Source organism: Pararge aegeria, chromosome 18 (assembly GCF_905163445.1).
Source record: "Pararge aegeria chromosome 18, ilParAegt1.1, whole genome shotgun sequence".
NCBI classification, from domain to species: Eukaryota; Metazoa; Arthropoda; class Insecta; order Lepidoptera; family Nymphalidae; genus Pararge; species Pararge aegeria.
The window spans coordinates 2,551,630-2,576,752 of NC_053197.1; the positions used below are offsets into that span (position 1 = coordinate 2,551,630).

General features: G+C 35.1%; 1 protein-coding gene across 1 annotated transcript; it reads left to right on the plus strand.

Annotated features, from left to right (window-relative positions):
• Nucleotides 1-4,044: 4,044 nt before the first annotated feature.
• Nucleotides 4,045-8,261, plus strand: LOC120631608 (connectin). The gene is made up of 2 exons (XM_039901254.1): nt 4,045-5,098; nt 7,731-8,261. Exons 1-2 carry the CDS (start codon nt 4,045-4,047, stop codon nt 8,228-8,230), a joined length of 1,554 nt encoding a protein of 517 aa, XP_039757188.1. The 3' UTR covers nt 8,231-8,261.
• The last annotated feature ends 16,862 nt before the right edge of the window (nt 8,262-25,123 follow it).

Genomic DNA, 25,123 nt, shown 5'->3' on the forward strand with positions numbered 1-25,123 from the left:
TTAAAAAATTAACTTAAAATATGCTGCGTTTACAGTTTAAAAACCATACACATAGGATAATTTTTAAAATTTAATACTATAAAACGCACAATAGCAAAACACGGGATGCTAACCAAAACTAGAAATAACACAATTAGTTTACAGCTCGAAATAAACACGACGATTCCAAAGAATTTGCTGACAAATGTGTATGAACCCTTATTCTGACCCGCTTTGAATTTCAAATGTACGAACGCATGTTTCATAACGCTTATCTGAATCTACATTGTACAAATTGCTGCGAACTTAATAACTTTTGTGTGTCAACTTTGCACTTTAATCTACATAAATATCATATATTTGTTGATTTATTTCCTATTGAATGCCGTGTGGTCAGTCGACTTCTAAGGGAATATGGGAGAAGGTCCGGAACGTTGTCTGGGCTACTACCACTTTCTACTGCGATCACAAACCCACCTGCGTGGTAATTCTGGGCATACCCTTCCCTTCGGAAAGGCATTTAGTTCAGCAGTGGACTGTTATATTTATTTATTTATTTCTTTAAATATTGTACACAAAGCAACTACAAAATACAAAATTGTAAAAACTTCACAAATTATTTAGATGTATAATATTTATAGGTTATGTGCAATTGTAAAAACAATCCAATTGTTCATTGACTACTGAACTAGTATAAACTGTGTTTCGGTAGTCAGCCTTCCTCAATTATACAGGAAAAATTACACAACGAGCAAATAGTGAGAAATTTGGACAAAAGGACATTTAAAATAAAATTTATAATTATTCTATTATGCTATGGATGGTTTTGCGAACTTTTATTTCAATCTACTCAGGACCAGTACTTTGGTTAAACATAGTACTTATGAAAGACTGGCACACGTTGATAATTCTTCTGGCTTAGTTTCCAAATACTATAATTACCAGCTTAAATCTTATGATTACTAAAATCAAATATAACCACGCTACGTTTAGATAAAATAGCTTTCTAATGGTGAAACATTCCAAAATCGATGCAGTAGTGCCAAAGTTTATCAATTACAAATAAACAACAATACAAACTAACAAATTCTTCTTCTGCATTATATTAGTATAGAAGTAAAATCAAATATAAATATGCAGTTTTTTTAATAAAATAGTGTTCAACGTTTAAAAATAAAAAAATCGGTTTTGTAGTGCAAAAGTTTATCGATTACCAATAAAAAAAAATACAATCGAACAAATCCTTCCGCTGCATAATATTGGTATAGAAGTAAAAACAAATATAACTGCTGCTTCTAAATAAAATAGCTTTATAACAGTTATAAATTACAATATCGGTTCAGTACCTACTGCCAAAGTTTATCGAAACAAAAATACAAACTAACAAATTCTTCTTCTGTATAATATTATATTAGAATATGAGTAATAGATTATTTTAGCAGCGTTCTCAGTGCTGTTACTACCATCTACTGCGATCGGTAAAACCCCGTTGGGAGAGGACTTTAGTTCAGCAGTGGACTGTTATATCGACACAGACCCTTTACGTTGCGGACCGTTAGGGTTTAGCGATTATTATTAGATGTATTTGCGATTAAAACCAGGATCTAGGACTCTCTCTGAGAAACGGGGCTGGACAAGTTCAAATCCCTGTAGCTCACTGGTACTAAGAGTTTTCTCAACTGAAAAACTTAAGACGTGTTTTCTGTCAAAACTTTTTATTTTCGAACAAGCTTTAGTAAGATTCGGAGTTCCAAGCCAGGTCTTGTGAACCATTGTCCTGCTGAATACTAGACCAACGGAGCATTTAAAAAATAACTCTTATGTGTCACGTAGGTTTAACGTCATCTACTTGAATACATAGCTTCTTTATAAGTATGTTTGTAATCACAAATCTCAAAAAGTCTTTTCTGGATTCTATTAAAATTCTATATACAAAACCTTATGTTTTTATTCCTAAGTTGAAAACGTGAACTTTTAAGCATTTCAAATAATAAAATATATTTTGAAACGATTATAGCTGTCATCAGCTCTGAAATGTCAAATTTTTGTCACAATGATAATTTAATAACATAATTTAACGGTCATCATAAGCTTTTGTTTACTAATCCTAGCACACAAAAATTAACAAAACGAAATTTATTGTCAATGAATAAGAAATATTGTTATTGAAATAATTTACATTGCAACGCGATATTAAATTTATCGTGCTCTATGGAAATTTATGCATTTTGTGTATAAGAGTATTAAATTACGCACACGGCTGGCTTACTGTGATTTACCTAAATTCACATTTATTAATAATATAAAATACGAAATAGTATCATTCATTGAAAACTATTGTTTTATTTTTATTGAATAAAGCGTGAAGCAACTGCCTTGATGGTCAATGGTTAGCCTATTTAACTACGGTTTAATTCGTCCGGGAAGGGCCACGAATTGTTAGATATGAATTCTTCTGTTGAAAATTCTCAGTCTCAACTTATAAAAATTGATAAAAAATATAGTCAAAAAATATATATATTTGTAAGTAGTTCTTCTTGATTTTCCTTATTCATGAGATGCAAGATACCTCCGTGTCACTGTCAATATCAGTTATGCGTTCACAGATATTTATAGCAATCCCGTTCAAACTCCTTCATTCTCCTCTGCTAAAATACCAATACAACAAGCCGAACGAAAAAAAAACAAAATAAAACATATACTATGATCTTTGTAAATATCAACCACTACAGGTCACGGCCCACGGGTTTCCTCTCAGAATGAGAATGCAGTAGGTCGTAGTCCACCACGCTGGCCAAGTGGGGATCGGTAGACTTCACACGCCTTTGAGAACATCAAGCAGTACTCTCCGGTGTGCATGTTACCTCTACGTTAAAGCAAGTTATTGTAGGAGGCATTGCGATGGTTGCACACTGTAATTTTTTAGACAGAATAACTCAATTCCTAACAACTATCGAAAAAAGGAACGCGTGAAACGTAGACGAACGATTGTAACAACGAGATAGAGATAGGAAATGCTCCGGTCAGACACGCCGAAGACTCCCGTACATGACACGTCGAAAAGAGACCTAAACTATTGCCCAGAAAAACGTACGGTCACGCCAGAAAAAGGATCCCACATTAATTACATTAACGACAAATTACAAATTCAACGATCAATCCGAATTTTCATTATCACTGCAGAATGAATCGCTTAATCCTAGTAATTATTGGTAATTTCCAGTCAACTGCAGAGTGAGGGATTTCTTTTTTATTTGTAATTAACTCAAATCGCGTCGTATTATTGACCTGTAATTGCTTTTTCATTCAAATGGCCCGTAGATTAATTGTATGTACTGGACCGGTAATTTAGGCTCTTGTTCTGTGACTGATTCATATACTTTGAAAATCGAATGGATTTACCGGCCGGTTTTTATTCATCAATTTTCGGATAAAGCAAGGCATGCGTTTCTCATGCTTCGCATTTTGCAGGCCTCCATTTTCAAGCTGAGTCGTCATTATCAACCTGATGAATGGACCACTATATAGACCATATTGGACAGAAGCAGGCGTTACTTTGCGGTAATCAATGATATATTATGAAAATTAAGCTTAATTTGCTATACTCCGCGAAAAGCAATGAACAATTATTCATTGTAAAGTCAACATCTGCTAAGGATGCTCCGGTTTGAGAGCGAAACATGCGTAGAGGGTACATTGCCGAAGATCTGTTTGGTGTGGAGTATAAGGATTGAAGAAATTATAAATTACACTATACAGATTCTCCTGCTTTTCTCGGAGTATAGCAAATTAAGCTTAATTTTCATAACAGAAATTCTTCTCATAGTAGAGATGAGAGAAGAGATAGGACATCTAATATAAACATACAAATTAAACAATAATAATAATTTGGTATTCATTTAAAAAAAAGTTAAGTAAATAAATTAGGCTATATTTGCCAAGGTGCATAACTTGAATCTACTAATACGCTCGCAAAGCAATAATTATCCACAATGTTTAAACATAAGTTTTAGTAATGACTTCCAACCTTTTAAAAGTATCTTTTTTTGTTGCAGATAAATAAACATGGAGCGTACACTGGCGAGAATAATGTACATCTACATTATATTTACGCTTGTGAACGAAATGTCGATAGCAGTCCAAGCGAGGGACAATAGTAAGAGGCGTACCAAAGAGAAATCGGGCGGCTTTCAAAAGAATATATGCGATATCACGGATCGCGATTCAAAAGTGCACTGCTATTGTGAGAACACGCGGGAGCCCAGAAATGCGACAAAGGCGGAATGCTGGGTATTCAACGGCGGCATACCCCGCGACGACCTCATCTGGCAAAGTTTCGCGACACAGCCAACTTTGCAAACTTTGTCTTTCAACGTCCGCGTCGATGGTGCATTGGGCTACGTGCCGACCAAAGCGCTTCAGTACTTACAGAGACTTAGATCCATAAACATTAAGTATGGCAACATTGTTGATATTAGCACTTACGCGTTCGCCAACTTAACCAATTTGAAGGAGGCATCGCTATCGCAAAACCAAGTTGAAATTCTACAACAGTACGCGTTTGCGCATTTACCCAATTTAACAGTGGTAAACTTGGAGGAGAATATGATTCTAGAAATCGGAAGAGACTCCTTTTTTGATGTCCCAAAATTGCAGAAGCTAGTTTTGGGTAAAAATAATATCTCATCAATAAGCAATGGAGCATTCCAGCATGCTTTCAATCTATTGGAACTGGAACTCAATAAAAATAACATATTCCATTTGAATAGACATACGTTTGATGGATTGGCAAACTTACGAAGATTGGACCTCAGAAAAAACCGAATATACAATTTGACTGAATTCACGTTCGCCGAACTGTGGAACTTGCAGGAGCTTTTGTTGGGGAAGAACGATTTAAAATATATATCAGAGAGAGCGTTTGATGGGTTATCCCAACTTCGAAAGTTGTCCCTCGATGATAATAAACTGGGGTCGCTTCCCTCCGGTTTGTTCGAGGGCGTGAGGGGCCTCAGTTCCCTAGACCTGCGTTCGAACGAGCTTCACGTGCTAACTTTCGACAACATCAAGCCCATATTGGATAATTTGAAGCCTTCAGGCAGCAATTTACTCTTGGAAGGTAATTTAATGAATATTTAATACTTCCACTTAGCGTTCGCACGCTTATGATAAACCAAAAACATTTTGAATCTGTAACGAGGAGACATAGGCGTTTCGTATAACTTTTAAAGGTAACTTAGAAAGAATTTTAATACAAATAGACTAAATGACGTATATTGAGTCAAATAAAATCGTAGTATTTTCTGTGGCCATATACATATTAGGAGTTATAATTACCATCGCTTAAAGCAGAAATATTTTATTTCACATGTCTCGACATCCTAAAATAAAAATTATAAACAAAACGTCAAAAATATTAAAATAATACTGCTTTAATTTGGTAAGGACGAAGTTGTTATTGTGGACATGTATTCCATTATTGATATACGTTTCTTGTAATTAAGAATAACATTTTTTCACGAGCAAAAGCAACGCCTAAAGTAAACAAACACTAGGAAAATGAAGGATTTCATTTCTAGAAATATAATAATATGATAAATTTATTACTCCATAACATAATAAAAATACAAAACATTGTTTGAATACTAAATAGAAGAGCAATAAAGACCGCAAAAGTGGTTTTATCGCTTGAAGCTATCTCCTCCAGACAACCTTTGCTCTACTTTAGTAAAAAAGTCATAACAAATCTGCCAAGAAAGCAAAATTAAGAGCAATAGTTTTCTATACTTTCAAGTCTTTATTTTATTATGGTAAAAGACGAGAAACAAGAAAATCAGCATCGTCCATAAACAAATTTTAAAAAGAGCTACAAAATTATAATTAAATCCCAAAAGCATTTTAATATTGTAAAATTCTTTTGTTTTATTTCTTTTGGTGGGTATTTTTTAACATAATTTGGTTTTCACCTCACAAAACCAGATCATTTCAACAGGGCACTTGGAAATTATGGAATAATCTTATGTATTCCCGCAAAAATATAATTGAGGGCTATTCTAGGGACGGATAAATAAATTTCTTATAAACAACACATTTGTGACTCACTTGCTCGTTTGACCGCTATATATAAACATAAAAAATGTATTTTTTTTAAACAATTTATTTTTCGAAAATCAAGTAACCCCAAAGGCTTAACTATTAAATAAGCTAGAGACCCTGATAACTAAAATGAGTGAAAACAAAAAAAAAATTAGTTAGTAAATAAAATGGATACGTTTTCAAGTCACGACGCGTGGTATTAGATCGCGTATTGTGTTGTGTAAGTATGCCGGGGACTTTTGCAGTTTATTTTCCTATGATTCCTCTGGGTGTTTTAACTTGAGAAGAACTATCTTCACGATTACCGTGCTAGACGTCCGTGTGAAAGTTTGTTGGCGCGAAATGTTCACCGCCACTTGAACTACTCTTTGTAATAGAGACAAAACCCGTAGCTTATATGGTAATGACTTTGTTATGTTCGCGAAATGCAAGTAGGAATACTGTGGGCTGTTTAAGTTGAATAAATTTGTGGGAATTCAAAGTATTTTCCTAATGTATGGTCATTAGAATAACACAGTATGAGCGGTATGTTGACCTTTGGACAAATATGTACTCCCAGCTGCTGTCCGAGACTTCGTTTGCTTTTATTTTAGTTCCATCAAACCCCCGCGGGAATCATACAACGTGTTACGGAATTCCAAAATACTTTTGAATAGGAATCACTTGATTTTACTTTTACATGAAATGTTAGGGCTACATCTGATTTCTTTCAAAAAAACTATGGCAATGGTTTACTCAAAAACTATTAGCGTTATAATTTCACAGATAAGTCTCAGATACAGATAATAATGTACTTCTAAAGGCTCTGAAGTATTATTTCGATTTTCATTCACACGTTGTATATTTTTTTGCATTGAAAACTATACTACATCCGTTTCCAGGATGCAAACTATGAAAAATATCAATGTCAAAGTCAGTGCAGTGGTTGAGGTATCATACAAGCAGACACACTTTGATATTTATAACATAGAGTATGGATATCGCTTGCAAGTTCCTTCCCTGTTCATATGATTTAACATATATTCAATACTAAGAATATTCTTTAAACCACTGCACTGATTGCAAGTAATTTGCTGAGAGGTTCCATACTCCATCTCTAAATAATTGCATGAGAGCAAGTTCTCTATAAAAGTACAACGTATAGGTCTCATGCATTATAAATATAATTTAACTAGTTTCATCCCCCCGACTTCGTTTAGCCGTTTTGACGTGATTGAGTTACAAAGTTCCAAACAACTTTAATAACTTTAACATTTAAATATTGGATAGAAGCAGGCGTTACTTTGCGGAAATCCATGATTATATGAAATGATAATATTTTACATTTAAAACGAGTGAGTGTTAATTGTAAAAGTAGGCGTAATTTAAATTGCTGATTCTTATTTATTTTGTTGCTTTGTTAGGACGTCATTGCAGGACTATATTTGTTGTAAAATACAATGTTCCTGTAAACAATCCTCGGGAGTTTGATGTTTTTCCAGCATCAAAAGTTTGTTACTCTGCGTCCTTTCAAATAACACTAAGCCAAAAATCTAGTCAATTGGTTGCGTAGTTATCATGTGAAGATAGAACAAACAAACAAACACCCATTCGTATTTGTAATATTCATATTGTATGGATAGTAAAAATAACATGTATCTTTATTATGTTCACAGAAAACAACTTCGTTTGTGACTGTAGACTGAAGTGGATTCACTCATTAAGAAACGAGACGAAGAGTCAGAACACGAAAGATTCTTTGGAAGGTGTCACATGCAAGATGGACCCACCCATTGTGAGCTCAGCTTACAACAAGATACCAGAAGAAGCTACAAACACGAACCAAGACAAATTTAATAGTGGCAATGGTATAGAAAGTTTCACCAAAACTAATACAACAGACAAGAAATTAGATGAAAACAGGGAAGAGCTTAACGATATAAGCGCAAAGAAAGGTATCAAAAGAAATGTACTAAAGATACCACCAGAAACACTCCCTTGCCCTGTGGAAACTAAAAAGACAACTGAACTGCCCCATTTCATAGTCGATCCAGTTATCCCAATACAAAATGAAATGAAGACTTTTAGGTTTCAAGAAATGAATGCAGCCGAAAAAACATCATCCGTTTTCAGCCTGGTATTATGGAGTTTCTGCTTTGTGTTCTTCTTCACTTAGGTGTTGTTAGGTTTACAAATCTAGTCATTATTGTAAGTGAGATACAGACTATTTTACATTTTAAAGCTGAAAATTGTAAACGCAATTTAAATTTAGTGAGTACGTGGCAATAAATTGAATCCATAATTAGTATTGACAGGGATGTTAATTGCAATTGTAAGCTAAAAGTTATTATCCGATCGTACATAAACATTATATTTAATCATTTCAGTGGCGTTGATTAAAATTTTGAAGATGATATTGCTTAATACAGGCTTGGAATCGTTTAATTTAAATATTAATGTATGAAATAACGATATTTGCGATTTGGTTTCGTTTACTACTAACCTGATAGTAGTAAACGAAACCAAAAAAATATCATATCATTTATCTAAAGAAAGGTGTGCAAGAATTAACAATCAGGTTTTAGAAAAAAAAACCCATTAGATCGGTACATATATTTGTACTCTGAGTAATGTGTGGAGCGAAATGCCCATAAAACATGTACTAAACTTATTGAAGCAGACTTTTTGAAGCCTAGTCTACGCCACGATTACTATCAAATAATCAGCAACTACTCGTACTGTTGGACATTGGAATCCTTGAACCAGCGCGAGCATTATTCTCGGCATTTTGCATCTACTTTTTTAGTGTTCCGGTGCGATGTCGCGTAGAAACAAATTAGGGGTACGACTACCATACTCCCTAAAAGGTAAGCCCGCTACCATCTAAGACTGCATCATCATTTACCACAAGGTGAGATTGCAGTCAAGGACTAACTAGTAGTGGAATAAAAAAAAACTCGATGTTAGCCACTTTCTGGAAGTTAGCATCCCAAAGAGGACGTTTTGTCATCATTTAATTCTATATATTACATTTTAATTTTATGGAGCGGCTACATAAGTGGCGAATAATTGCATAAAAATAATCTCGGTTTTGGTCTTTGACGATAAAAACTGGCTCATAAAAATTATTGATCAAAATCTTTTTTGGATGAAAAAATCGATTGCATAGCATATCAGTAAATAGCAATTCACAATATTAATTTGATTAAGGATTAAAAAAAAAGACGTAGTGAAAGACTATTAGAATCGTAAATTGAAATCCAATGGCGTGAATATTGCACGAAGCGTGGCCAAGCGAGCGAACTTTGTCGCGACGAAACCCTTTGATGCGCGGCAATTTACCGACAGCACTGCGATGGATATTGGTCTCTGCCTGAATGCCGCGATGCTACGAACTGTTTGGCTAGATAATCGTCGTATCACGAGGCAGTGAAAAAGAGTGTACACGATCCGCACAAACGTTATTTATGCACGCCAATTTATAAACGCTGCTGTGATAGAAAACTTTTTTCATCAAACAGGTGACCGCATCGCGACATGTGAATATTGCAATGACATAAGCGGGAGCTTATGTAGCCTTACCATAAGAAATAGAGATTTATAAGTTATAGAAGATTAATTATTCATTCCTTAAAAATAAAATTTAGGAAACAGGGACATAACAAATGTTAAAGTACATAATGCAAGAAAGATAAATAAATTTAAATCGTGTTTATGATAACTTAACATAAATAATTATAAGATTAATTTAAGTGCGCACACAGATACTTTAATAGTATTATAAAATGTAATATATTCACCATAAAATGAATGTTGTAAATTAATAAAAAAATTATAATTATTATTAGTTTTTATATGCATTCCATATTTAATATAGATTACTCTTCATTATTTTGACACTTTTGAAATACGTATTAGTAAAAATATTATAGTGCGCAACGCATACATTTTTTTTATTACATTGATTTTCTTTAATTATGAATGAGACTGTTATTTTTACTCCTTTTATAGAAAAAATACGTATTATCTATATGAATTTTCTAACAGTGCAGAATTGGATGTGGCCATACAAATTATTTGCTTTAACAATAACGATTTGTAACTTTCAATAAAACTAGCATATAATCATTAACTAATAGTTGCAACGATGAATCAAGTATAATTTATTCGGTAGGTGCAATATATTTTAACCTATCATAACTTATCACTATCCACTTTTGGTGGTTTCACATAAATCAACATATTAGCAGCTATGTGCAGACATTATGAGTGAAACAGCTTGAGCAACTTACGCCCGTTTTCACTAAACCGAATGGCTAGTGATTTAGGCTATGTCTATAGAAAAAACGTTTCACCAAGATGATACATTGTTTACAGTGTAAACCAAAAAAATTTCTTAGATTACATAAGAAGAAATAAGGGCTCTTGTTGTATTTTAAATACCAACTTAAAGCAGTAAGACCTGGTACTTACAATCGTTTTCGTCTGCGTAAGTATAGAACGTGCTGCGTTGACGTATATTGTGGTTGTAACTTATAGAAATAATACAGATAATCTAATAAATTCTTAAATATATTAATTTGAATTTTAATTAAATAATTATTTGAGGCTTTAAATGTAAATGAATATAGCATTTTGAACAGCAAATAAGCATTGAATCTGGGCTGGTATGTTAATCTACGGTGTGCAAATACAATTCCTTTACCTCTTTTCGCCCTCTATTTATTTATTAATCAATGTGATGCAGTTTTATAAAGTGAAAGATTTAATATAGAGTGACACCCTTAAAGGGTTAGCTAGAATAGGTTAAAGTCATAATATATTTTTGCTTTAAAACTTGCGTCCATTTTGGTGTCGAAAAGAATCCTAATTTTTTCGTTTCCTATATCAATATCGGTTCAAAAGGTGTAACCACCATTTATGTCAAGGAAGCCCAATTTATGAGCACTTCTGAAACAACAAGTCAGTCTGTTTGTAGTGAATCTACCATCGGTCCGGAAGGCAGATTCTACCGAGAAGGGCCAGCAAGAAACTCAGCAAATTGCTCTTTTACAACACCATTTTACAGTTTAACAATATTTAGATTTTTCCTTTCTTGTGACAGAGAGACATTATAGATAAAATGAGAGCCTTATGACTGCATAATCTCCTTAGGAGGAGAATTCATTTAAAATTTGTAACTTCTACACAGAGCATACATACTACAGTTTATGTTCCTTTACCACCTCGTCAATGGTAGGTTAGCTGCTACCAGTGCCGAGCAGGCCAAGAGGCGTAAATATGAAAACCTGGATAGCAGCTTCATTTTTGTGCCTTTTGGAGTAGAGACTTTGGGACCGTGGGGTCCGGAGGCAAGAGCCCTTTTCAAAGAATTATCGAAAAGGGTTATCGAGTCGACCGGTGATCCTAGAGCGGGCAGTAACCTTGGCCAACGAATTAGTCTGGCCATCTAAAGGGGCGCATTGCCCCTGTGGATGGCCAGCATCTTAGGAACTGTGCCTCGCTGCGGTGGTTTCGAGGACGTTTTAGATTTTATTTAGTTTTAAATAATTTATTTTAGGTTATATTATTAAAACAATTATTTTTAAGAATAAACTTTTTTTTTTGTAGTTTTTTTTTTTTTGTGACAGAGCTCGTCCGGGGAAATACCATTGCCATGCTTATTTCTGCCGCTAAGCGGCATTGTTGCAGTTCAAGCTAAATGGCATGTTTACCTGTGTTGTAATAACACATGAGATTTAACACAGGGCGGCATGTTGTAGGACGTGCTGCTGGCATGCCGTGTGAATTGTTGCTCTGTTTATAGTCGATGGTTTTCACTTACCATCAGGAGGACCATCTGCTCCGTCTGTCCACTAAAACTGTAAACAAAATTCTAGCTTCAATTCCTATGAACACTTTGATAGGTTATATCTCGGAAGTTTGAAATTTTAGAATATTTTGTCCTTTCATAATTAAAACTAAATATTTGAGAAACAAATGTAAAAGCACAAAATGCAAGATAAATAAATGTAAGTATATTTTTATTATTACTTAAGCTCATTTGTTTCATGAGGATAGAGGTTTTATACATGGCCGTACATACTGTAAAAAAATAACGGTGGATGGATGGAAAAGAAAAGCTAGACTTCGCTTTGAAACATTTAATTACGATTCGATTCGAGGACTCGATGGATGCTAAGCTATTTTTTATTATTTAAAATAATCATCTGATATTGTACTCCCATATAAAAATTAGAAGCACCACTTAAATCTTAAATATAACTTATTAAATTTTCGGTTGTACATAATTAATCTAACAAAACATAAATAATTTAACAAACACTGATAAAAATCACATAGAACTAGGACTCATTTGCTGTCGCGATTTTAAGTCGTATTTAAGTCTTCTAATCAATAGTCGTACACAGTTTAAATAAAAGTAAGTATACTGAATAAAAAAAAAAACATTGGATTGTTATAAAATAATATTATAGTATCAATTTTATCTCATAAGTTACATTTTGCGCGTATCATTGTATAAATCATTTTGAAAGGGTGTTTTTGTATGAATAAAATTAACTGTGTAATTTCTTTTGTAACTTGTTGTTTTATTGAACTCCCCTACATATCCCATTCGCATATTAGCTATTTCAGAATAAAAAATTTACTTTTAAAAAAAAAAATCTAAGATCCTTCAAATATCATCAAAATACGTTTAACTACTTTTTTGTGTAGAAGATAAAAATGATCTTTGTTTATTACTTTACATGTGCAATCTCACCTGGTGTTAAGTGATGAGGTAGTCTATGATGGTTGAGGGGTATTGCGTCTATGATGGTTGAGGGGTATACCTTTTAGGGGTATGGCAGTTTTATTAAGCCCATACCCTTAATCGGTGTCTATGCCATGGCATCGTACCGGAACATAAAAATCTCTTAGCGAAATGTAGGTGAAAACTATTGACGGCGTAGCCTCCCACCAGACCAGACCAGAGACAGAAAGTTCTGAAATTATAAATTCCCAAATCGCCACTGCCGGGAATCGAACCCGTAACCTCAAACAACGCTCAACGCTGCACCAGGGAGGTCGTCAAATCTATCCCACAAGAACCGTGATTTAAACGGGATTAAAAAAACCCTATATTAAATAAAAACTGTTTCTGTGTTGCTGCGAGATCGAAGCACAAACAAATAAACACTATATTTATATCATTAATCATCATCATATCTACACATTACCGACGTACTACAGGCACGGGTCCCCTCCCATAATAAGAAGGGGTTAAGGCCTTAGTCCACCACGCTGGTCCAGTGCGGATTGGTTTAGGTACATTTATTATTATTCCACTACAAGTTAACTCTTGACTGCAATCTTACCTGGTACTTAGTCTAAGATTGTAGCGGGCTTACTCGTAATCGGTTTCTATGCAACGTCGCACCGGAAAACTAAATCGCTTAGCGGCACGTATTTGTCGGTAGGATGGTAACTAGTCGCCGCCAAAGCCTCACACCAGACCAGAGAAAATTCAGAAATTGTACATTACCATATTGCACTTGCCAGGAATCGAGGGCGTCAAAAATTTATAATATAAGTAGGGATGAATTATGAAACTCACCAAACCGGGACACTCAGCCAGTTCTTATTATCTGGACCCAAAGACCTATGTTATGACTGGGTGCTATTTAAAATTGGCAGCTTAAATAACGTCTTCGCTAGAAGCGCGAAATTTGACATACAAATGTCTCTGAAGCTATAGTTTTTTGGAACTAACCGCTGTGTCAGGGAGAAAGGTAGGTTGGCATGATGATGATCATCATCATCATCATCAGCTTTTCATCATCCACTTGGACGTACGCCTTTCCAAGAGCACGCCACCACACACGTTCCTCCGGCTTTCTCATCCAGCCGCTTCCAGCTACCTTTTTAAGGTCATCTTTCCAACAAGTCTGAGGTCATCCCTCACTGCGCCAACGGCCATCGGTTCTACGACAAACATAACCTGCCCACTGCCATTTCATCCTTCTTATTCTGATGATGATGATAGTGTAATAATATAACTTAACTGAACTAAATGGATATAATCTCTCAAATATCTATGAATTTTTCGTGTCTTTCAACCGGTGTATCTACCTAAAGTACCTACCTGGGTTTGAAATATTAGTATTTATCGAGAAATCGAAAATAAAAACATAATAAATGTTGTTTATAAAAAAACGCTGGGAATAAACGATTCAGAATGAGTATATAAAACGATCAACTGTTACAGGCGGAGGGCAAATAAATAATCCAAAGCCCTAAACCTCGCCCTAACCCCCATAATGCGTTCCGAAAATCACTACGATCGCATCCCAAATCTATCTCATTCCCATTTTGAAGTGAGAAATAAGCCGTACAATAAATCTGTCGTAGCCTCTTGGATTATGTTGATACTTAATCGCTTTTTAGATAGAGGTGTGTTTGCATTTTAGTTACTGTCATCTTCATTACTGTCATCTTCATTTATGTGTACAAATTTTCATGAGGATCGGCTAAGTAGTTTTTGCGTTAAAGCGTAACAAACAAAATTACATTGACATTTATAATATTAGTAGGGATAGGGATAGGGATAGGGATTATAGTTCTTATAAATGGAATTGAATTTAACGCTTTTAAAATACCACTATCAAGAACATATTTTCAAGTACCTTATTCATAAATTTGTCAAGCTAGTTTGCGAGGCGCGGCACCCCACGTACATTTAATAACGCACCGTTAACAAATAAGGGTTCTAGGGCTAATAAGATATCTTCAACTGCACCCTAACCTCCGCACTCGACTTTAAAGTATTAATAATCCCACTTCAAGTCACTTAAAGTAGAGAAATAACTTAATAAAGGGGTAGCGAGGGATTTAGATGCATTTGATCAAATTGAGCGTGAAATTGGACTATTGCATAAACTTGATGGGGTTTTAATGCTGAAATTAAATATCAGAACCAGATGTACGTTATAAGTTTATAACCCCTGATTTTCTTTAGTGTTATTTGCAAAGGAGATATTATTTATTGATCAGTATGAATTTTGATCTAGGTGGATTTTTTTTTCACAAAATCTACAAAATGCTTATGGAAAGGCGATTCCATAAGCACACAATGCTTATGGAATCGCCTAAATCCTACTGTAGATTTTTGTAACTCAATCACGCAAAAACGGCTGAAAGGATTTGGATGAAATTTGGCATGCATGTCTTTGACATGGAAAAGAAGATAGGCTACCTTGTATGCCGATTTCTTAAGTAGTTCCAGAGGGAAAATTGAAAATAGTTTACGAGCTAAGCCGCGGGCAGACAGCTTTGAAATTTGGTATACACGACAACAATGCTATGGAAAAGGACATACACTTTCTATACCGATCTCTCAAATAGTTCCCGTTGTGGGATTAAAATTGTAAACGAGCGCAGCTTTAGACCCAATGCGGAATGCTTCGTCCACGGAGACGAAGTCGCGGGCAGAAGCTAGTAAACATGTAGTTGCATGGCATGCAAGGAAGACGTCCTACATTCTGCAAAAATGTCCATTAACCTGTGGTAAAGGTTATAAGCCACCTCGCCCTTCAGAAGCAGCATTGTTGAGATCCGCACACAGCAATGCTGCTTGGCAGCAGAAATAAAAATGGCGGTTGTACTTCCCCGGACGTCTAATATTCCTAAAAAGCTGAAGATGTTCATGGACGGCGGTGATAACTTAACATCAAGTGACCCACTTGCTCGTTTTCCCGCAATTAATTAAAATGAAAAAACATAAAAAGCTCTCACATCATCCCATTACCGGCCCACAGTGCACGGGTCTCATCAAGGAGAAGGGGTTAAGGCCGTAGTCCACCACGCTGGCCCAGTGCGGATTGGTGGACTCCACACACCTCTGAGGACATCATGTAGAACTCAGGCATGCAGGTTTCCTCACAATGTTTTCCTTCACCGTTGAAGCAAGTGATATTTTAATTACTTAAAACGCACATAACTTAGAAAAGTTAGAGGTGCGTGCTGGGATTCAAACTCGGCCCCCCGAAGTGGAAGTAGAAGTCCTACCCAATGCGTTACCACCGCTCTCAAAAAGCTCTACTACTACTAAAATCACTTACCACCAGGCAATATTGCAGTCAAAGACTAACTTGTAGTACAATAAAAAAGGCAGTAATAATGCTTCATCTTCATCATGGGTGCCTCTACACTTTTTTCTATAATCAGATTACCTCTTGCACCAACTTGCTACTAAATGTTAAAAGAACGTATACTACGAACTAGGTAACCTTGTACTGCCTCTTCAGAGGAAGTTTTTTTTTATTCCGCGTTAGCCCTTGACTGCACGGTCTTCGACGGTCAGGGGCTAACCTGGGGTATGGCAGTAAATCCAGACCCTTGATTAGTTTCTACGCGACATCGTACCTACTGAAATCGCTTAGCGGTAAGACTGTCAGTAGGGCAGTTGCCTCCCAGCAGACCACCACAAAACAAGCAAAATTCAAAAATTCAAAATTCATTTATTTCAAGTAGGCCTAATATAAGCACTTTAACATCAAGCGATCCTTTAACTATTGATAGGTAAATGCATCAATGATCGTTCTGACGAGGTTATGTCAAGGGAGGTCTGTAATAGTTCATGAGAATTCTAAGAGATGGCGCTGATTTGTATGTCAGCCCAATTTATGTATGAAATGAATTTATCGGTTCGAATTACAATCATAATGTATTAATTATTTAAATATAATATTCAGACTACGAAACTTCTTAAAATATTTCACTGGGAAAGTATAATACTTTCCTAATAATATATTGGGACGTAAATACTTTCGTAAACGTTTAATCATGTAACATTTAGTTATGGTATGGTGGAATACGAATATTGACTCACCTTTTAACTGTTTAGTCTATACAAGCATAGTGTCTATAGCGTTTTGCTTAGGTTTTCGGGGTCGCTTTTTGGGGGATCCCTGCAATCTTACCTGCTGGTAATTAATGATGCAGTCTAAAATGGTAACAGGCTAACCTGTCAGGGTTATGCCAGTTATATAAAACCCATTCTCCTAGTCGGTGTCTATGCGACATCGCTAAAACGTTAAGCGGCACGTGTTTGTTTGTAAGCCTCTCACCAGAACTAGAGAAAACTCACAAATTAAAAATAATCAAATTTCCCCTGCCGGAATCGAACCCATGACCTCCCACTTAAAACTACAGCGCTCACCGAAGGAAGTCGTTACATAATGGAGTAGAAATTTAAACTATCTTAAACATTACAGTAATCTACTAATGACACTACCAAGAGGACATGTATTTACATACTAAGCTGTACTAAATAACGAGTTCGACCCTAGTTGACAGTCCTCCGGGTCGTTAGGAAGACTAATGGCAGCCACTTGCGGCCGTCCAATCTGATTCGGCGACTAGGAAACACATTTCGCAAATCACTTTTGAAAAAGTTAATTTTTAACCCCCGACTCAAAAACCAGTAGCGGTGATAGCCCAGGGGCTCGAGGAGCCGAGTACGGATCCCACGCACCTCTATATTTTGGTATCTTGGTCCTTCAATGGTGAAGGAGAACATCGTGAGGAAACCTGCATGCCTCAGAGTTCTTCATAATGTTCTCAAAGATGTGTGGAGTCCACCAATCTGTACTGGTCCAGCGTGTTGGAACGGCCTTAACCTCTTCTCCGTATCCGTGTGTTTGTCCGTCTGTTTCATCGTATTTAACGAACGAATTAATCGATTTTGATTTTATTTGAAAGACCAATTAGTTAAGAGTGTTCTTAGCTATGTTTGATTAAAAAGTTAAACTAAAAAATTAAAAATGATTACATATTTTTTTCACAATTCCTCTAATTGGGTGGTGGAGGATAACTGAGTGCGAAACAATGAAAAAAATAATTTAAAAAAAAATGGGTATCAAATGAAAAGGTTGTACTAGTACTATTCTAAAACAAATTTAAAATCCCATATGGTAACAAAGCTATATGTCTTAGTGCATTCTCTCAGGCACTTGGGTGGAGATCGTTAATTTTGTAATTTCGGGCTAGCACTAAGAATTATAACATCTATACTACCTTCACCATCATCAGCTTCACCATACTCGGCTTATTAACACCTCACTCTCAGCACAGGCGGTCCCCTCTGACGCCATCTGGACGTTGACTTACACCACTACCTTGAAAGTGTGTGGACAAATCACTGTCCGAAAACCGGTCACTCCAATTTTCACTTGAGCCGAGGTTCGGCCTCACATTACCCGCCCTCAGGCCGACGATCCCTTCGGTGTTTTGTGCCCTATGGTTCAAACTCTGTCTCAGCCTCATTCCGACGTTCGCCAATAAGCCCGCCAATACAATAAGTAAATGAAAAAACTGCACAGGCCATCTATTACAGGAGAGAGGGTTTGAGGGCACAGACTTTTAGTCTTCCTACTTTAATTCGGATTGATGGGCTTGATGATGGGCTATCATAAGTTAATTAAAATAATGAAAACGGCTTATGGTGTGTTGACACTCGACGTCGCTTATTTCTTAAATTCCGGGTTGGCTTTTCTATTTGCGATGATTTCGTCTCCGTCTTGAAAAGTTCTATCAACAGTTAAGCTGTTACGAAAATGAACTAGCCAGATCAAAACAGATAACATTTGGAAATGTATTTGGACAATGAACTCTTAAAGTTTTTTATTTTCAATAAATAAATATTTATATACACAGTTATACACACATCGCTATCAAGTCCATAGTAAGCGTAGCTTGTGTTAACGGTGCTAAGATGACTGATGAATATTTTTATGAATAATATACACAATTTATTATAACATACAGATATACACCCACACACTGAAAAATAATCAAGTTCATCACACAAACATATTCCAGTTGTGGGAAACGAACTGCGCCAATCAGCCGTCAAAGCAAAGTATTTTGCATTCGTCCTACAAGCTTATAATGAGGTAATTATTACAAAATGTGCTTTAATTTTAATACAAAATGCTTAAATATTTTTCGATGTATCTCACAGATATTTTAGTCAATATTTAAAATCGTAATTAAGTTCGGTATTTTAATGAACTGATGCCTACCATGGTTTAAATTACCAGAAGAGCTTTAGTTAAGGACCAGTTAATTTGAAATTCATCAAAAGCCTATAACAGTCTACTGCTGGAATAAAGGTCTAGTCCTCTCCCAACGGGCCTCTCCTGGGCACACGGGTTGGTTATCGCAGAAGATAATAGTAGTAAAGTCAAAGTCAAAAATTTATTTATTCAAGAAGGGTAGCACTTTTGATGCCTATATTACATGAGAAGCAGTGGCGGTACTACCATACAAGTCGAAACGCCGGTCTTGCGTTAGAATAAATATCTCTTTTAAATTTTTCTCGACTATTCCGGAATGAAACAACAAACAAACTTACATTGCATTTATAACATCCTATCCTATCCTATCCTACTAATATTATAAAAGTCAATGAAAGTTTGTTTGTTACGCTTTCACGCAAAAACTATTTAACTGATCCTCATGAAACTTTGTACACATGTTCTTGGAAGTGTTAGAAGTAATATAGGATACTTTTTATCCCGACATTAAGCTCGGTTCCTTTGGGAGAGGGGATGAAAGTGTTCGACGATTTTACACCATAACTCCGACAAATTAAATAATTATTTTTGTACTATAGAGGTTATAATATGTGTTTAATTTTGCCTAAACTTTGTGTAAATCTGATGAATGTGGTTGGAGATAGAGGACAGAACTCCTCAGCGGACAGCAGCAAACCCCTCATTTAAGGCTTAGCGATACTGAACACTTTAAATTTTTTCGAACTACAACTAAATTGAATGCCACATCTAAAAACAAAATAAACGCAGACGAAGTCGCGGGCAACAGCTAGTTAGTAATATTTAGTAAATTAAAGTAATAATAAGTATAAGGATATGGATGTTACGTTTATTTATTTAAATTATCTATGTATTTGTATCTATACATTTTGGTATTTATGTATATTGTATATCTATCAACACTCTTGGCACTATCCCGTTCTCTTGCTCTAAGTCCTGTCTACAAAGGTCGCCTGTAAGAGATTGCTTGCAGCACTAAAGCCGCCTTTCCATGTCTACATTGTTTACTGTACACTCCTTACTGTTTATTTTCCTGTATGTTATACATGCCATAAAGTGTTTCTTATTCTTCTAACTTTTGAATCACTCAAAATGTTCATATACCTATGATAATTTTTTTATCTAATAGAATCCTCATGTAAAAACATCACTTGGTATATAGAAACAAATAAAACTACTAAACACGCTATTACAGCTCAATAGATTGTCATCTGCTATATCGTTGTATAGAATTCCAGGAAAATATGGATATACTGAATGTAACTTCATAAATGACAAGTTTGAAATCGAAATATTCCCTCAAATACTTCAAACCCATAAAATATAACATGACCTAAGAATTTCTAGAATACGGCTGTAACTCCAATATGAGGAGCGTACAAAAATACGCTTCAATTATTTTCAATAGAATAAAGCTCAAAGCTGCAGAAATATTCGAAGAAATTCTTTAGAATATTTGTAATTACGTAACGGTATGCTCTGTGAATATAATTATCAGGCCTCGGGTTCGATTCCCGGCAGGGAAATTTAGGAATTTATAGTTTCTGACTTTTCTCTGGTCTGGTCATCAGACTTTGGCCGTGGCTGGTTACCACCCTACAGACAAAGACGTGCCGCTAAGCGATTTAGTTTTCCGGTAAACAGACATCGCAACTAGCACGTTAGCCCGCAACCATCTTAGACTGCATCATCACTACCACTACCACCAGGTGAGATTGCAGTCAAGGGCTAACTTGTGGTGGAACAAAAAAATCTGTCTAGGTTACCTACCTAGACAGATTTTTTTATATAATAATATTAAAATTTAATGGAATTTAATATAATAATATTAAATTCCATTAAATTGTTATTGACAGGGCAACCCTGTAAATCTATTTAGACATTTGTCGTGGAGCAGTTTATTTTTATTTTTTAATATTAACGATACGCCAGCGCTTGACGACAATCATGCCTATTACAACGCAATGAGGTCTAAGTTACTCAAGTTATACGTGGTAGGAAACACAGTAGCCAGGAGTGCGTTCCGCATCCTAGCGGTACGTATCAGAAACGAGGATATAATACGTTTCTGATACGTACCACAACACAGTGTACAGTGTACTACACTATACACGTATACGTCATATTTGACCACGGCACAGTGGTCAAATATGACGTCAATCGGAAACGAAAATGCTATCTCACCAATGTAAAATTGGTTGCCAAAACTGGCGAGCTCGTAATTCTGACTCTTTTAAAAAAATACTTTTGGGGCTTATATGGCTTTAAAATAATAATTTTAGACGAAGTCATAGTCTGACGATTACGTAAGCATCATAAACCATAGTAAAATTTACGCCGCATTTACGCTCTTGCGACATCCTTCCTGATACGCCAGTCACCTCTTGGAAGACCAATATTGCCTGATATCACATACCTAATTACCGATATTCTGTAGGGTCATTTTTGTAAGCCAAAAGCTGCATCCCCGGTTATATTAATGAAAAAATAAGCGTGAACTCCAAACTAACGGAAGTCATGCGTTAGATTCTCGGATCGGGATTCCAAGATTCGTATGTTATTGTACTAATAAGTTAGCGGTATTCAGTGCAGTGCCTTTGAGAGCAAGTTAAGCCATCGATCGCGGTTGTTATCATTTACATATGATAATAATCCTTAAAGCCCACCAACCCGCGCTGGAAAAGCATGGTGGGTCTATGCTGTAAATACTAGCTCATATTATAGGTGAGTGGTCCCAGCAGTGAGTAATTTTTCGTAATAGTAATAAATAAGCTGATGACGATGATACATCAACAATAAAATGAGTTTAACGAGAGGCAATTTTTCAAAATAACAAACGGATACTTATATGTAGTTTATTATCATAGGTTTTTAACTTAAAGATCTAAACTATTCTTGTATAACCCCAGAGATGTATTAAATGTTTAAACATATTTTCAAAGTTAAGTATTTTAATAAATCGAAGGTACACCAAGGATTTTTTGTTCCGCGTTCATCCAATAAGACGAAATGAAACGATTATTAAGCTAGGATTATAAGAACGTAGATATAGCAAACGAAGGCAGTGATGAGTCCCTGCTTTATGAAGTAGGGATGCAATGAAAATTCTTTAAATAAGTATCGATATGTCAGAAAAGAAACGGAAAAAAATCTTAAATATTTATTGTAGAAGAACTTCAACCACACTGGAACATAGTAACAAAAGAAAAAAAAGCACGAGCGTCACTTCAAAATCATCATAATATTATTACGGTCGGGTGGAAGATGCATAAAATCAAAGGCAAATACATAGGTAAAGCCATAAGCCACTAGTAGATACAGAGTTGGAAATCGTTACCATCAGTATTCTACAAGATTTATTTCGAGTGCATTTATTTATTACGGATCTGCGCCATTATGTCCAAACACACACTACCATAACATCTTTAAATCAAGTGTAAAATAATAAATATGGTAAAATTGGAAAAGAAGACAGAAAACGTGTTTATTTGTAAACCACATTCAAATTTTTAATAAAAAATCAGAAGCACCGAATAATAGTAACGTGTGGGGTCCCAAAATGGCCGTCCCTCAGCATTTACTAATTTTTTTGTGCTGGTCTTCTAAGGAATCATACAAATGTGCGCGGATGGTCGATAATTACACTAAATGTAAATTCTTTTTTAAACAACACAGTGTGTTACTTTCAAACATTACACACAGATACTACCAGACAGACTAGAGTCTATTAAGAAATAATATACAGAAATATTTGTATTTTCCAGAAATAGAATCTGGACGTTTAAACCCACAGCACACACCTCTGCGCAAAAAAAAAAATGTCAAAATCAAATATCGATTATCCAATAAATAGTTAAGACCAGACCACCATGATCAAAGTGTCGTCGGTATCTTAGACTACACATCACTGAGTTCGGCGTAAATAATGAATATACGTGATTGAAATTCGATTATCGACAATCGACAAGCTCCGACCCTATTCGAATGCCACGCCAAACGCCTGGCTGCAGACAAATTAATATATTACTAAATTGAATCTTAATAGTATAGATATATGAATGATTTTAGATTGCATTACCCCTGGTTATTAAAATAAATGGACGTTGGTGACTAGTGAACTAGATTCATATTGAATAAAATGTTGGAATGTATTTGTGCAATGCTTTTATGTAAGTAGATAACACACTGACGGTCCTTCTGATGTGATCACGTATCTAAAATATAAGCTATAGAATACGCGTACTTCCGTAACTAAGGCGTACTCTATCTTATATAATGCTAAAGGAACCCACAAACATCTTAAAATGATTTAGAAAAATCAAAACCGCCATTTTTTCATGATCATTCTGATGTATATACATAAGAGTTCATGAGAGTTGGAAGAGAATTGAAAACTATAATACTTCTTTTTAATCCTTTCGTTAGGACATTATTGGAATATTGCTCTGTTGTTTGGAATCCGAGATACAATAATTATATCAAAATGTTAGATTACATGCAAAACAAATATTATAACCACTTCATGTATCGTTTTTCGAGATCCAGACCCGCAGAAATCATTTACTTCAGACTGCCTAAAACCCCTCCAGGCTCGTCGACAGGTTGGTGATATTATTTTTTGTTTAAAATTTTAAGGAATGAAATTGAAAAAAATGATCTTTAAATTCTAACTTCTAATTGTTCTACTTAAGTATATTTATTTATTTATTTTTTAATTCAATTAGTACGGTAAACACCATTTAAACGAATTGAATACAATAGCAGATTAAATTATACATATTAAAACGAGAATTGTATTGTATTGTATTCTACTTCTGTCTTTGTATTTCTACTGTTTTTTTTTTATTTTCCTTACTTCATAGTGGTGTACCAATAAACAGCAAAAACAAAAACAAAAAACATAATTATACCAATTCAATTAACTTTACAATAGTTTTACCTACAAGTAATTATGCTATCTTCTTACGCAATCATATTAACCCAAAAACATGGTGCAATTACACTTAAAGGTACTACATATGTTTTCATATATCCACTTTGATGGATAAAGTTAATAAGAGTACTTATCTTCCCTTATTAACATTATATGAACAATATGTGTTTATTTCAAAACTATATTTAAAAATTTCATAATTAAGTTTTAGGTTTGCTGTCAATTTTTATGTATTCGTATGGTTTATTAGCGGCTACTTAATTGTTGTATGTGTTACTTTCTTTGTATTAATTCTAAGTATGAAGTGAACTGTTTGGGCCTGAATAAATAAAATAAAACAAAATAAAAAAAAGTGTGTGTACACGCTTTAGAAGTTGAACTTCTTTGGCGTTATAAGATAAAAATCTTTTCAAAAATTTTATCTTTCGCCTTATTCTTCTAAAATAAACGAAACGAACAATAGAATATGTCATTATCGGACAACCAAGTTTCATTCGACATTAAAAATTTAGATTTTTGTACAGTGGGATTAATTAAATCACCGGAAGGAGCGAGCAGACTTTGACAATTGAAAGTGTACTGTCAAAACTTTTTTTTGAAAAATTAAAATTTAGGCTCTGGCTAACTTCAGAGTGTCGGTTTTTTGTGACGGTGTGTGCGCGCGTCGTAAATATATACTCTCATCATTTTCCTCTAACGCGCCAAAAGAAGTAAAACTTCAATAAATTTTAAGATTGAACACCTCAACCAACTTAAGACGCATCTTGTCATCTGAAACGCAATCAAGACCTTGTGTCGATGTGTCCAAATCTTCTCGTTAGGTAACAGATTTAGTCACAAAGGCCTCTACGTGTCAGTAAGACCTACATACGCCTCGATTGCAGACCGTGTCTCTATCTTAATTAAGCGAAAGACAATATCCCGGTTTAACCGATGTTAATCGATTTTGACGATAGCGTTATTACAATTCAATTAAGGGCTGTTTTAGGATCCCAACTAGGACTATCAAGTATTATTATTAAAGCGTTATTTATAATTA